The sequence below is a fragment of the Equus przewalskii genome, chromosome 23 (genome assembly GCF_037783145.1).
Source record: "Equus przewalskii isolate Varuska chromosome 23, EquPr2, whole genome shotgun sequence".
In the NCBI taxonomy this organism is placed as follows: Eukaryota; Metazoa; Chordata; class Mammalia; order Perissodactyla; family Equidae; genus Equus; species Equus przewalskii.
The window spans coordinates 17,129,683-17,142,441 of record NC_091853.1 but is presented as its reverse complement, the minus strand read 5'-3'; the positions used below and the strand labels follow the sequence as shown (position 1 = coordinate 17,142,441).

Here is a 12,759-nt window from a genome sequence, read left to right as displayed (position 1 = left end):
TCTTACTTCAGAAATTCATTGTCTAATTTGGACCACAAGGGAATCATTTTCACGTATAAAACTTTTTTCCAGAACTTGAAATTGTCCTTTCAGTTAATCTGGGGTCTTTTGGATTTCCCCCTCTTTCTTTGGATGACATAACTAAACTATGTTGTACTTTCTCCCATGTAGGGCGGCCACTGATCACAACGTGGATAATACAACAGAAATACTCAGGGAGTGGTTGAAAAATGTACAGAGACTCTATCACTATGTGGAGTGGAGGCCTATGGATGAACCTGAGTGAGTAGCAAGAGAACGTTTTGTCAACTCATTGTTTACCTTTCTCCCGTAACCAGTTTTCCAGCCATCCATTTCTTCCTTTGACAGATCTTCATGCTTCTCTCTTCCTTTTTACTCCTGAAGCTACCAGCCAAGTTAAGGTTCTCATTAGTTCACAAGTAAATTACTGCAGTATATATTTTAAAATATTGATATTATTTATTCATATTTTGAGTATAAACCTTTTATACTTGAGGGATCATAGCGAAAGGTTTGTATACTTTTTGCGTACATGTTGTGTTTTCGTGTCATATCTTGGTAATCATTCCATAGCAGTAGTTAAGGATCTTCTTCGTTATTTTTATCAGTGCAGAGTACGCATTGTGTGCGTATACCATAATTATGTACTTAATCAGTCTCCTACTGATGGACATTTAGATTGTTTCCAATCTTAACCATAGCAATCTCTTAGTTGGTTCCATCTTCAAGTCATCCTACATACCACACTGTCAAATCAATCTACCTAAAATACTAATGGCATAGTTTAATTTTTCTGTTAAAAGGACTCCAGTGGCTCTTCAGTACCTACAGAAAAAAGTTCAAATACCTCAGACTCATATTTTTAAAAGATTCCATAAACTTAGCACCCATACCTATGCACCCATATTTCTGACTTCTTCCCCCTCAAAAAACCTGATTCATCCAGAATGTTCCTTTTTATTTTCAACCCCAAGCCATTGCTCATGCAGGTCTGCTCTCTGGGAAGGCCCTTTCCTTCTTTGTAACCAACTCTTATCCCAAATCCCACCTAGTACAGAAGCTGTTCATAGTCATTCCACTTACAAGGAGCTACCTTTCTCTCAACACTTGCATTGCTTATTTTGTACATCATCCTTTTTGACACAAGACGCTTAGCTAATATTGTTAATTAAATATGCAATTTATGCATTTTTTTCTAAGTAATTTTTAGGTTCTTTGGCAAGGGGTAGAGCACATAAATACTTCATAGTTCCCCCCAATGCTATGTTCTTGGCAGGCACTAAATTAATAATTGTTGGCTGAACAACTGAGTGAATGACAACATAAATAAATATATTTAAAACTTACTATTGTAAACGTTCCCAAGGCTACACCTTCCAGCTTAAGGAATTATAGAAGTAGAATGAATTGAGTTGCCTGAATTTTTGCCCAGGATAAGTCATTTATTGAAAGCCAAATTTGTATTATAATAATAATAAATACCATTCCAGAACAAATTTTTGTTCTTCTAGTCTCTCTTTATATATGCACATATATCTCAAATCCCAGCATATGGTCCACATATTGAGCAAAATTTAATGATGGAATTTGAACACTGTAATTGGATTTTTAGCCACTCTTTTGGAGTTTCTTACAATGGAATTTGGCCTAATTAAAATCACCCAAAAAGACTTTACGTACCTACCTCGCATCCTGGTAATTTTCTCGATAGCCAAATTTTGACCAAACATATTGTATGCCAAGGTCAGTGTGAACAATGTTAAGGAAAGCTTGTTGGGCAATATATTCAGAAAAAGAGGAATTTTCCTGATTTCATCGAAGCAATAATTGGGGAAGACATCTCAGAGAATTTCTGTTTAGGACATAGCTTTATTAATCTTATTTGTATAGTTAGAGTCTTATTGTTTTTGTGGTTTTTCATTCACTGAGTCAAATGCACTGCCAGCACAGGTACAAGAACTTAAGTGGTGGCCAGTTTTGGGCCTCTGTGACAGTGTCAGTGTCCATACCACGTGGGAGCTTTCAGAAGGGTTCTCAAGAGTGTGCCAACTGGCTTGCCTACGTGGCCACGTAAGAGTCCTGGCCTGGCTGTTTTGTGGATGTTGATGGAGATCCCAACAACATCATACAGCTGCTCCATGATCTCACTCTCCCTGGGATGGATCAACATCTTAGGCTCTTTTGAATCCTTTATTGAAACTTGACCAAGTAAATTAACCTTTTTTTTTCCTGGGAAACTCATATTTTTATGCTGTAACATTTCCAAATTTATTTGCTAGCAGAATGTGTAAAAAAAAGTCTAGAAACGTGAGCTTTGGAGTTACACCTGGATTTAAATCCTAACTGAGCCCTTCATTAACTGTGTTACATTAAGCAAATGAATTAACCGCTCTACACCAATTTCCTCATCTGGAAAATGGGGAGAATGGTGGTACTTACCTCATATGGACTCAGTGAGTTTTAATAAGAACTCACTGAAATATTTCACATAAAGATTCTTGTGTACGGTAAGCAGCAAATTACATAATCTCTCCTTGTTCCAAGTTCCTTATCTGTAATATGGGGGTGATGATAACAATAACAGTATCTGCTTCCTAGGGTGCTAGAAGATTAAATGAGTTAGTACATAGTGCTTGGAAATAAAGGCATTCAATAATTATGTTGTCCTTATTATTATTATTCTTATTTTAGATCTTATCCTGATGAAATTGGACCCAAGCACTGGCCTGGCTCTCGTTTTGCCCATGTGATGAAACTACGACAGGCAGCCCTTCGAACTGCGAGGGAAAAATGGTCAGACTACATTCTGGTAAAAACAGATATTTGACTTCTTGACGGCTGTTATCTAGAATGTGTGCCAATTAATTATCTAAAACCTACGAGTGTGGAAGCAATCAAAACAACCTTGTGTTTAGGTACCACCTCTCCAACTTTTTAATAAAGGTGCAAGAGAAAATTTGGGGAACTTAATATTGGGATACCCAGATTTCATCTCAGACCCACTCCTGACATGCATTTTCAGAGAGTTTAAGTGAATAAGCTCCTGAATTATTTGGTCTCTTTCATGTAACACGCGTAAGAAATTCTGAATCTTTTTAGTTCATGGAGAATTCCATAGGTAAAGCAATATAAATTGTCTGAATAACATTTTAGAAGAATTTTGCAGATATGAGAAATTAATTACATAAAAAGAGATTCAGATTAACAGCTCTGAAACTCCACTCCCTTTTGCTTCTGAGTGATTTGGGGAAAGACATCTCTGCTTGGCTTCCTGGTTGCTCCTAATTATGCTGGGTTCTCATGGAGGATTTCCGTCCATGAAGATGTTCCATCACTTTCCTTAGAACTTTGAGAGTGGCCCAGAAAAATATTGGACTTGATGATTCGGATCAATGTTCTATTCCATCCTTGTCCTCCGGGACCCTATCTCAGCTGGGAAGGACAGCTTCGTAAGCAGCAAGGAGTTGCAGTCCCCTTTTCCCTTTTCAAAATTGACAAGAGGCTTTTTTCCCCCGCAAATTTGTGGGAACCAAGTTCTTCATCTGTGGCCCCCCAAATCCATTTAATTCTTTTGGCAAACCTTTTCTGTACAACACTAGAAACAGCACCAAAAATGCAAAGCCAATGTTGTTTCTTTAAACTTACTGACTGCTGCTCCCTGTCACTAGATTCTGATTCCTAAAGGGAAAACTTTTGACCTATGTTCATCCCCAGCCCCTCAACCATGACAAAAATCAGCTCAATAATTTATCACACATACACATCTTCAATACAAATAATTTCATAGAAGTTTTCAAATTATACTGATGCCATTTAACATTGTGTAGCTGTTTAAGTGTCATTGAAGTGCACAAATGATGAACTACAAAATTTTTGGTAAACAGATCGACTATCATAAAACTGAAGCCTTCTGGTTATTTATTTTATGTGTGTGGTAAAATATATATAACATATAATCTACTATTTTAATCATTTTTAAGGGTCCAGTTCAGTGTGATTATTTATTTTATATGATGAAACATGTTGTCCCACTGCCCCAGTAAATGAATTAATGTTAACGTGGATTGCTGCTAAGAATCGGAAATAGCTTCTTTGGTTAGCATGGGATGATATAATGTATTTAAACGAAAATTCTACCTGTAATGTTCAAATAGCATTGATGGATCTGTGTTGCGCCATTTTGGCATTACCATAGATAACCTAAATAAGTCTGTCCACTTATGCCTAGAGTGGGCACTCAATAAGTGTTTTTGAATGAACCTTTAAGGGCTTGGGAGCCATTATATCTTGTACTTAAAGCACCAACCAAGGTGTAGGTTGGGTCCTAGTTGAGTGTGTGCCCAATGTGGTAACACTGATTCATTGCTTGGTGCCTACACAGAGCTGAACGTGTGGAAGTTAGACCAAATGTATTTTGCCTGGGTGAAAGCCATCCAACTTCAGTGGGTTTCCATAAGAAGAAGATAGCTAACTGGTTCCATATCTCATGAGCAAGTTTCTGTGATCTTTTGAAAGTGCTGGATTACTCTTGAACCCATTACTGAAAAAGATCTTTTCACCTGACGTTATCCTTTTTCTTTCCCTAGTTCATAGATGTTGACAACTTCCTGACAAATCCACAGACCCTCAATCTAATGATTGCAGAAAACAAGACCATTGTGGCCCCCATGCTCGAGTCTCGGGGTCTGTACTCTAATTTCTGGTGCGGAATCACACCTCAGGCAAGTCTTTGGCTAATGAATGAAGGTATGAGTTTTAACAAGGCAGCTGTGTGTCAACAGTAGCCCCATTAACCTTTTTCTCATTTCCTCCCTTGAAACATGCATGTCCTTGTGTTACTAGAGCAAGCATTTTCAGGAAAGGAGATAAATCCAGGTCCAATGCTACAACTCAATGAACTTCTCTGTATTAATGAATCATAAGGAAAATATTCTAACAAGTTTAGCTTTAGAAGCTTTAAATTAACCAGTAAAGCTTGCTAGGATTTGTAATTTTTTCCTCCCTGATTTAGAGATTTAAAAAATTAAATATTTATTATTAAAACTAACATAAGAATACTACAAAAAAATTTGGAAATGGAAAAAAGTAAAAAAAATATATATGTCACCACTCTAAGATTATACATAACAGCTTGCATGTTTTTAGTAACTATATCATCAAGCGGCTATAAGGCAATTTACTTAACCTTTCTCTTAGTTTAAAAACACTTAAGTTGTTTGCAACTTTTAGCTATTATAACACCCCTTATGATTGATATAAATTTTCTGTATTTAATATTATTTCCTTAGAATAGCTTCTTAGAAGTGGAATTACCGAGTCAAAGAGTATAAATATTTTGATGACCTTTGATGTGTGTTGCCAAGTTTATTTCCAAGGAGATCTAATAATTAGAACTGCTATGGTAGCTTGTTTTTATAAAATTCAAGTTAAAAACAACATTTTTAATTTCCATCATCTCCCTTTTCCATTGTAAAATCTTCAAAGTCTGGACATCTGTTACAGTGAATGCTTATGGCTGGTTATATTTTTTGTTCTTTAGTTAGCGAATTAGAGAGATAAATTAAACTGATAAATGTAGTATACATCAATGCAAGATAAAGAGATGCTAAGGGAAAAAATGTATGTTAAATGAGTTCTCACACCCACAGAGCTAAATTTTGAGTCTTTCTTTTATATTTGGTTTGATTTGGGGTGAAGAACAAGGCCAGTGGTGTGCTGATAAGTATATAGTAGCTAGTTCTCTGTGGGGGAAATATCCTGATTGGTAGTATTTGCTAGTTTTCATGACATAAATACTCTCACCATGCAAACAACTTAAATGGCGTTTAAGCTAAGGGAAAGGTTAAGTAAATTGCAGTATAGCCACTTGATGATATAATTATTAAAAATATGCAAAGCTGCTATCTGTGGTGTTGTTAGAATGGTGGCAATTTTAAGCTACCAACATGCCAACTGGCTTGCAAAATTCCTGAGAATTTAATAATCTGTGGTTCTAGCACACTACTGGAGGAGGCATTCCTCTTTTGTTATGATTACTTCCCACAGTTCTGAGAGATTTTGAATGCATGTTATTATCCACATCTCTTTAGGGAAGTATTAAGTTCATATTTATCAAAGCCACTCAATTCCTCGAGGAGAAAACATTACATTTGTTTCGTTTAAATTCATCCACTCTCAGCTGATAATCGGCAATGTTTCACGTGGCAGAATCACTCAAGGATTGTTTTTAATGAGTTATGCGTTGACATCAGCAACAAGGGTGGATCGTCCTAGTGAGGGCAGTCTACAGGTTTCTATTATCTCTTTATTTGTTTTAATCATTAAAAGCAAACAGGAGAACTGTGCTCACTTATTTTGGACAGTAAAAGTAAGATCCAAGCAACTTAGGGCCAATTCTAATTTTTCTCCATCTGTTTTTGGCTTTCTACCATCCCTAGTCATGCTTCTGCTAGGGCAGGAACAGAAACAGCCAGTGCCTTCATAAACTTAAGGCAGGCCCTGGTTTCCAAAGCCTTTAAGCACATCCAAAACAAAATGACCCGGTGTTGTTGTCTGGCCAATGAACAGGAATTATTTCCAACAACATTCAATTTATGCGGAAAAAGAGACACATCTGTTGCCTCCACCTGTCTACAGGAGGCATATTAATTCTCTTTCTCTCTCTTTCTTTCTTTGCTTCCTTCCCCCCTACTCCCAGGATATTCAGTGATTCATCATCGTCATGAATTTTCCAAGCTTCTCATTCTGAGAATATTGTTCCTTAGTAGTTTAGAATTTTATATTTGTCATGCATTCTTAGGTAGTCCTTCAAAGAACGAATGTTCTGTTTATCCTTTGGAAAAATGCTCTGAAGTTGAAGTGTTAGGCGAACTCAGGTTCTGGTATGTTCGTTAATCAGTCAAGTTACTTTATGGTCACATTTTCTGTTGTGATGTCAGCACCCACACAATAGGTACTGCAGCCTCTTCCTTAAGAGGTTCTCCTAATTTAACCTAAGGATCACTTATCCTTAAGTTAAATGCTAATAAAAAATTATAATAATAATAATACTTCATATAGTGAATTACAGTTTTCAAAGTATCTTCATATACCTGATCACAGGTGATCCATTTTACAACCCTGTGAGAGAGACAAAGAGGCTTTTATCCCATTTTTCAGGAGAAGAAACTGAGACTCAAAGAGGTGAAGCATGGGCTAGATCAAAGAGCTAGAAGATGGTTAAAATGGCTCCAAGACTCACATCTTCTCAATCATAATTTGTGGTCCTGCTACCTTATCACATGGTCAGTGTTAGGGTTAGTTCAGCTAGAGCACTAGTCTAGACGCTGAAGAGAACGTCAGAGAGGTTGATGAGGCCGCAGTACCTAATGTGTGGGCACTCACATCACAACAGAAAAAGTGACCATAAAGTAATGTGACTGATTAATGAACACACCAGAACTTACGTGTCCAATGAGTATTGTGCCCGTCAGCATGCTGCACTGGCCTTGCAAAACTTTACCATCGTTCTATGAACCTGCCATCACCTATAGCATTTTTGGAAATGCCTTCAAAGCTTCCACATACTTTTAAGTATGTTTTGTTGAAAGACTTTTTCATCTTTTCTGCAATAGATTTAAGGATTGGCAATAGTCAAGTTACAATTGGTGCCACTGGAGTATGAGCTCCTCTACTAGACTCTGCACTCCATAAGGGCTAACATTGGGGCTGTCTCTTTCCTGCTGTCTCCAGCATCTAACCCAGTGCCTGGATTATAGGAACTCAAAGCGTGTTTGTTGAATGAATGGTTGAGTTTAGAGGGAAAATAAGTTGGATTGTTCCAAACCAGTGTGTTCAAAACCACAAAGGAAGAGGATTTGTGGTCCTGTGTGCTTGCCAGGAGGGACGTTTCAAAAAGGGAATCCCCAAAAAAGTATGGAACAGTAGCAGCTCCACCAGAATATCGAATAAGTGACTGCATTGAGAGAAGACCAGATTTGTATATTTAAGTACTGTGTGTTTAGTTAAAAATATCAGCCAATGTAATGTAGTAATATTAATGATAGTCAATAATTATTGATTCTTTCTTGATGCTGGGCATCATTCTAAGCACTTTTCAGGCTTTGCCTTACTTAATTTTTACAGACACCCGTGGAGTAGATTGTGCCATCATTCCTGTTTTACAGATGAGGAGCTAGGCACAGCAAGGTTGAGTACCCTAACCGATACCTATAGACAATTAGAAGCTGAGGTGAGATTTGAACTCAGGCAGCCTGATACCAGAACCTGTGCTCTTAACTGCTCTGCTCTACCACCTTCGAATACTCATGCTTCATATTCAATCATAAGTCAACATAAAATACACTTTGATGAAATTATTAAATCAAAAGATATGCTGAAACCAAAATATTTCTGGTATCAAGACCCTGTTAGTATTGTTTTATATGTAAATGGCACTTCTTGAGCTTACTTGGAAATTCTTAGGTCAAGAAAAGAAGGGTGAAGAGGACTTCGTTTGGGGGCTTCCATTTAACTGGTGATGACTTAGGAGGAATCAGCCTAGCAGAGGACCAGGAAAAATGAAGCCCTCAGATGAGAGAACACAGCCCACCGATTTACTCTTTTACAGGGCTTCTACAAGCGGACGCCAGACTACCCTCAGATTAGAGAATGGAAGAGGATGGGCTGCTTTCCTGTCCCCATGGTCCACTCCACATTCCTAATTGACCTCAGGAAGGAAGCCTCTGACAAGCTGATGTTCTACCCCCCGCACCAGGACTACACCTGGACCTTTGATGACATCATCGTCTTCGCCTTTTCCAGCAGACAAGCAGGTACTGATTGTATTCAGCTGTACTGCCTCTATGGAAACACTGCAAATAACCAGCTCTTTTGTGCATCTTATTAAAAAACACACCTATAAAGGAAATGGGTTTCCTCTTCAGGGACAATTAATTGTGTACAGTAACCACACCAGCAGTGTCTGTGTTGCTGTCCCTGTGAGCATCAATGACCAAGAGCCAGGATTTGCCCATGCCTAGGAATCCACTCTCTTTCTTTTGAGTAGGGCCGGGACAGTGATGGTGGTGGGAGCCACGGCAGATGATTGGTTCTCTGTGGTGCCACTGCATTGCTTTGTTCACTATAGAAGTCCATTTATTAATTAGTGACAGAACCTCAAAACAGCACTGGCAAAGAGCTCAGACTTAACAAATGGAGGTTTATTTCTTCTCTAAAAAGTCTGAGCTGGTATAGTGGCTCTGTTCCACAAAGTTTTCAGAGACCCAGGCTCCTTCTCTGTTGCTTCTCCACTCTCCATGAAGTATCGTCCTTCATTGTATGACCCAAGATGTCTCATCAGTATGGATGCATTCTAGCCATCAAAGGAAAACCAGAGAGGAGAGGGCATGCTCCTTCCCTTTAAGAGTACAATCCAGAAGTTGAACACATCACTTCCATGCATATTCCATTAGCCAGAACTTAGTCACAGGGAAACACCTAGCCGTAAGGGAGGCTGAGAATGTCATCTTCATTCTATACAGTCTAAAGCTCCAATTCTCTCACTCTGGAAGGAGGAGGGGACAGATTAGGAGAGGCAACCAGAAGTCTCTGCCACAGTCCCCATGGAAGGAAAGGCACAACCAGACTTCAGTCTTTTGTGAACCACCAGGAAAGCATTTCCGGTGGGGTCTCTAGGCTTTTTAAGGAAGTCAAGTCAGTAGGAAGTTGTTATTTCTCTGCGTCACCCTGCACCTGCAGTCAAGGGGGATGTAATTCACTAAAGCAGTTCAACAGGAAGCTACACGACATTCCTAAAGCAAAGCCTTATTCTCAGGATCATTCAGACCTTACTGCCAGAAGTGAGGTCCCGTTATCAATGAGCCAGAAATGTGCCACTTAACCACTAGCAAAAGTGAGTTTAGAAACCAAGAAGATAGTGAATAAACTCACTGCTGCCATCTAAGTTAGGGTAGATGGGATTATGCAAAGACTTCAGGCAGTTGAGGCAGGTTGCTGGCAGACGACAACGTTAATATAAATTCAATCTATAGCTCACGTATCAGGCCATGCTTGAAGCCATAGGTGTCCCACTCATCAGTTGTAGATTTGCTAGGAATGAGCATATTTGGTGGAAATGTGGAGGCTGAATTTTTTTCCTTGGCTGCTAGAGAAATTTAGACCCTTTGGCCAGGGTTAAGCATTTTTTAGGCCTGTGTCAGGGTAAAAGCATGGTTCTTATCCTCATGTGGATTGGAAGCTTTCATGAAGGTTCTTGTGTCAACGTTAATGGAAACTGCTCCTTTCAGCTTGGTCTGTGATTTTCTTTGATTTCTCCAGGATGGGAAGCAGACTCAGGGCCTTCTCATTCCTTCGAGTTGTGCCAGTGTCTTTGCTTCAGAGCTTGAAGTAAGGAAGTTCCAAGAAAGTAAGCTATTGACAATTACACTAATGATCCTTGCCTAACAGAGTCCTCCTATATAGCCATGGCACAGGGCATTATTGTGACCCAGGCACTAAATTATTATGATATATTTTTACAAACCAACAACTGGATTTTTGGCTGGAAGACTGACAGGCTGGGTAGGAATTTTTCGGCTCTGTCCTTTGCTTGGCCTGTTCATTGGAACTTCATTCTTTTTCGGTCAGACTTCCCATTGGCCTTCCCAGGACACTGAAAGCAGGTGCAGAGGCTCAAAGCTATTTGATGATTCAGCTGGGAAGAGGAAAGGTAGAAAAGCTATTGGCTTTACTTTTGTGCCCAGCATTGTGTTAGGCTCCTTGTTAGTTGGCGAGATGAGATCTTTACATGTGGAAACAGAAGTAATAGTTACAAAACAGTGAAAGCTGAGGGTCAGATCGGTGGTACAGTGAACAGGTCAAGAGTCAAGACAGGAAAGAATGACTGTCCTTGGGGGCAATGAAAAAGCTTTCCTGACAGTTGTGTGGTTCTAAGGTAGCACTTTTATTTGTCTTGAAGTATTCAGGAGAGACGTGAATGAGCCTGGAGTCCTGTGCAGCCCATGAAGTGTTTCTAGGCTCTTCCCTTCTTAGGTCCAAAGCAAAGCACTTCCCTTCTCTCTTGAAAGATGATTTGTATTCTTTTGTTCTCATTCTTGTGAAACACCCTAGCTGTGTGTCACCCATTGGAGCCTCATTTTTCAAATGTCCAAAAGGAATTAAAGGGTCTGCATGTCCCAGGCAGGACCACTTAACCACGAACCTTGATCCTTAATCTTTCACCTCAGACTCCAGTCATTCCACTTGTGAGTGATGAGTGAGGGGGCAATCCAAGTGCACTGGTATGTGGGGGCATGGCTGCCCATCTAGCCCAAGAAGAGAGCTCAGGGGTCAGAGGTGAGGCTCTGTGGCTATAATGAGGCTAGGGTCAGGAGTTCATGTCTTGTTGTGGCTGGGTTCTCTATCATGGTCACAGGTAACATCTCTGGTGCCCACCAGTCATCTTCCAAATGTCTGCTGTGAGTCAAAAGAGCCAAGAAACATGGGTGACAGGCAGGCAGATCTGCCTCCTGGACAGCACTGGTGATGATCAAAACTGCCTCCCACGTGCAAGGATGGCAATCCAGAATGATTACTGGTTCTGAAACTTGGCTTCCAAATCCTGGGTGCATAGAAAGATACTTGGCATTGGCTCTTTAGGGACAGAGGTTTAGTGCTAATGATTTACTGTATGACCTTGGACAAGCCACAGCCTTTCTCACTCTGATTTTTCATCACCAAAGATAAAGATAGCAATCTGCAATGTTAAGGTACTGTATGAGTACAGGAAAATGTTTGATGTCTCCATAAGAGAAGTCCAGTCCTTCAAGGTGTATTTCAAAGTATCGTTTCAAAGAGAAAATTGTTTTCCCCAGAAGTCGCTTTCACTGAGAGTACCAGATTCCATAGATTTTATCTAATTATCAATACATTTCCTTTTAAAATTTTTATCAAATTATCCATGCACATAGTTGAAAGAGTGCAAATAGTTCCCCAAGGTGTATTATAAAGTTAGCAGTCCCCTGAAGATCACCCCTTGTATCGTTTCCCTCTTCTAGAAGATAAACACTTTTAATTCTTCCAGATGATATTCACAGCCACGTTTGTGAATAACACGCTTGTATTGCTACCTCTTGATTTTCTGGTTTTACTTCAGGCGTTATCTGTTGCCTCTCCACTGCAGAAGATGAGGCATTAGCTCTTTTTCCTCCCTGTGCCCCCTCCATGCAAACGCATTCTTTCCATCACCCTGTTCTCTCAATAAACAGTCATGCACCACATGACAGTGTTTTGGCCAATGACAGACCACGTATTGCATGGTGGTCCCATAAGATTAGTAGCATACAACCTAGGTGTGAGTAGTCTGTACCATCTAGGTTTGTCTAAGTACACTCTTGATCGCACAAGGACGAAATTTCTCAGAATGTATACCCATCTTTAAGCGACACATGACTGTGGTCATGTGTTAATTTAAGATAGATCAATGGTCAGTGTTTTTGTTGTTATAAGCGTGCAAACCTAATCCCAAACTGAACTATTTATAGACCATGGTTAGTTTTCCCTTTATATCTAACTTAACAGTTGCCTTTTTTCCCTTAGTTTATTATTACTAATGCAATTCAAAACTAATCTCTAATTGTCTAATATTCCTCTTGGAATGGTCAGATTTATCAGATGTTCTTTCTGCGTGTTGGTGAAGATGTCTGATATACTCTTTCCGATATACTCTGAGTTGAGTGGTGGACCCTGGACTCCCTTCTC

The 12,759-nt window shown here is 39.3% G+C and overlaps 1 protein-coding gene across 3 annotated transcripts in view; it reads left to right on the top strand.

Moving 5' to 3' along the window:
* Positions 1–12,759, top strand: part of COLGALT2 (collagen beta(1-O)galactosyltransferase 2) — a 104,395-nt gene that overhangs the window by 59,923 nt on the left and 31,713 nt on the right. For all 3 annotated transcript variants that reach the window (XM_070591243.1, XM_070591244.1, XM_070591245.1), the window contains 4 exons: positions 172–282; positions 2,713–2,830; positions 4,608–4,742; positions 8,630–8,834. In XM_070591243.1, coding sequence (XP_070447344.1) covers positions 172–282; positions 2,713–2,830; positions 4,608–4,742; positions 8,630–8,834 — 569 coding nt within the window. The remainder of the gene's footprint in view (positions 1–171; positions 283–2,712; positions 2,831–4,607; positions 4,743–8,629; positions 8,835–12,759) is intronic.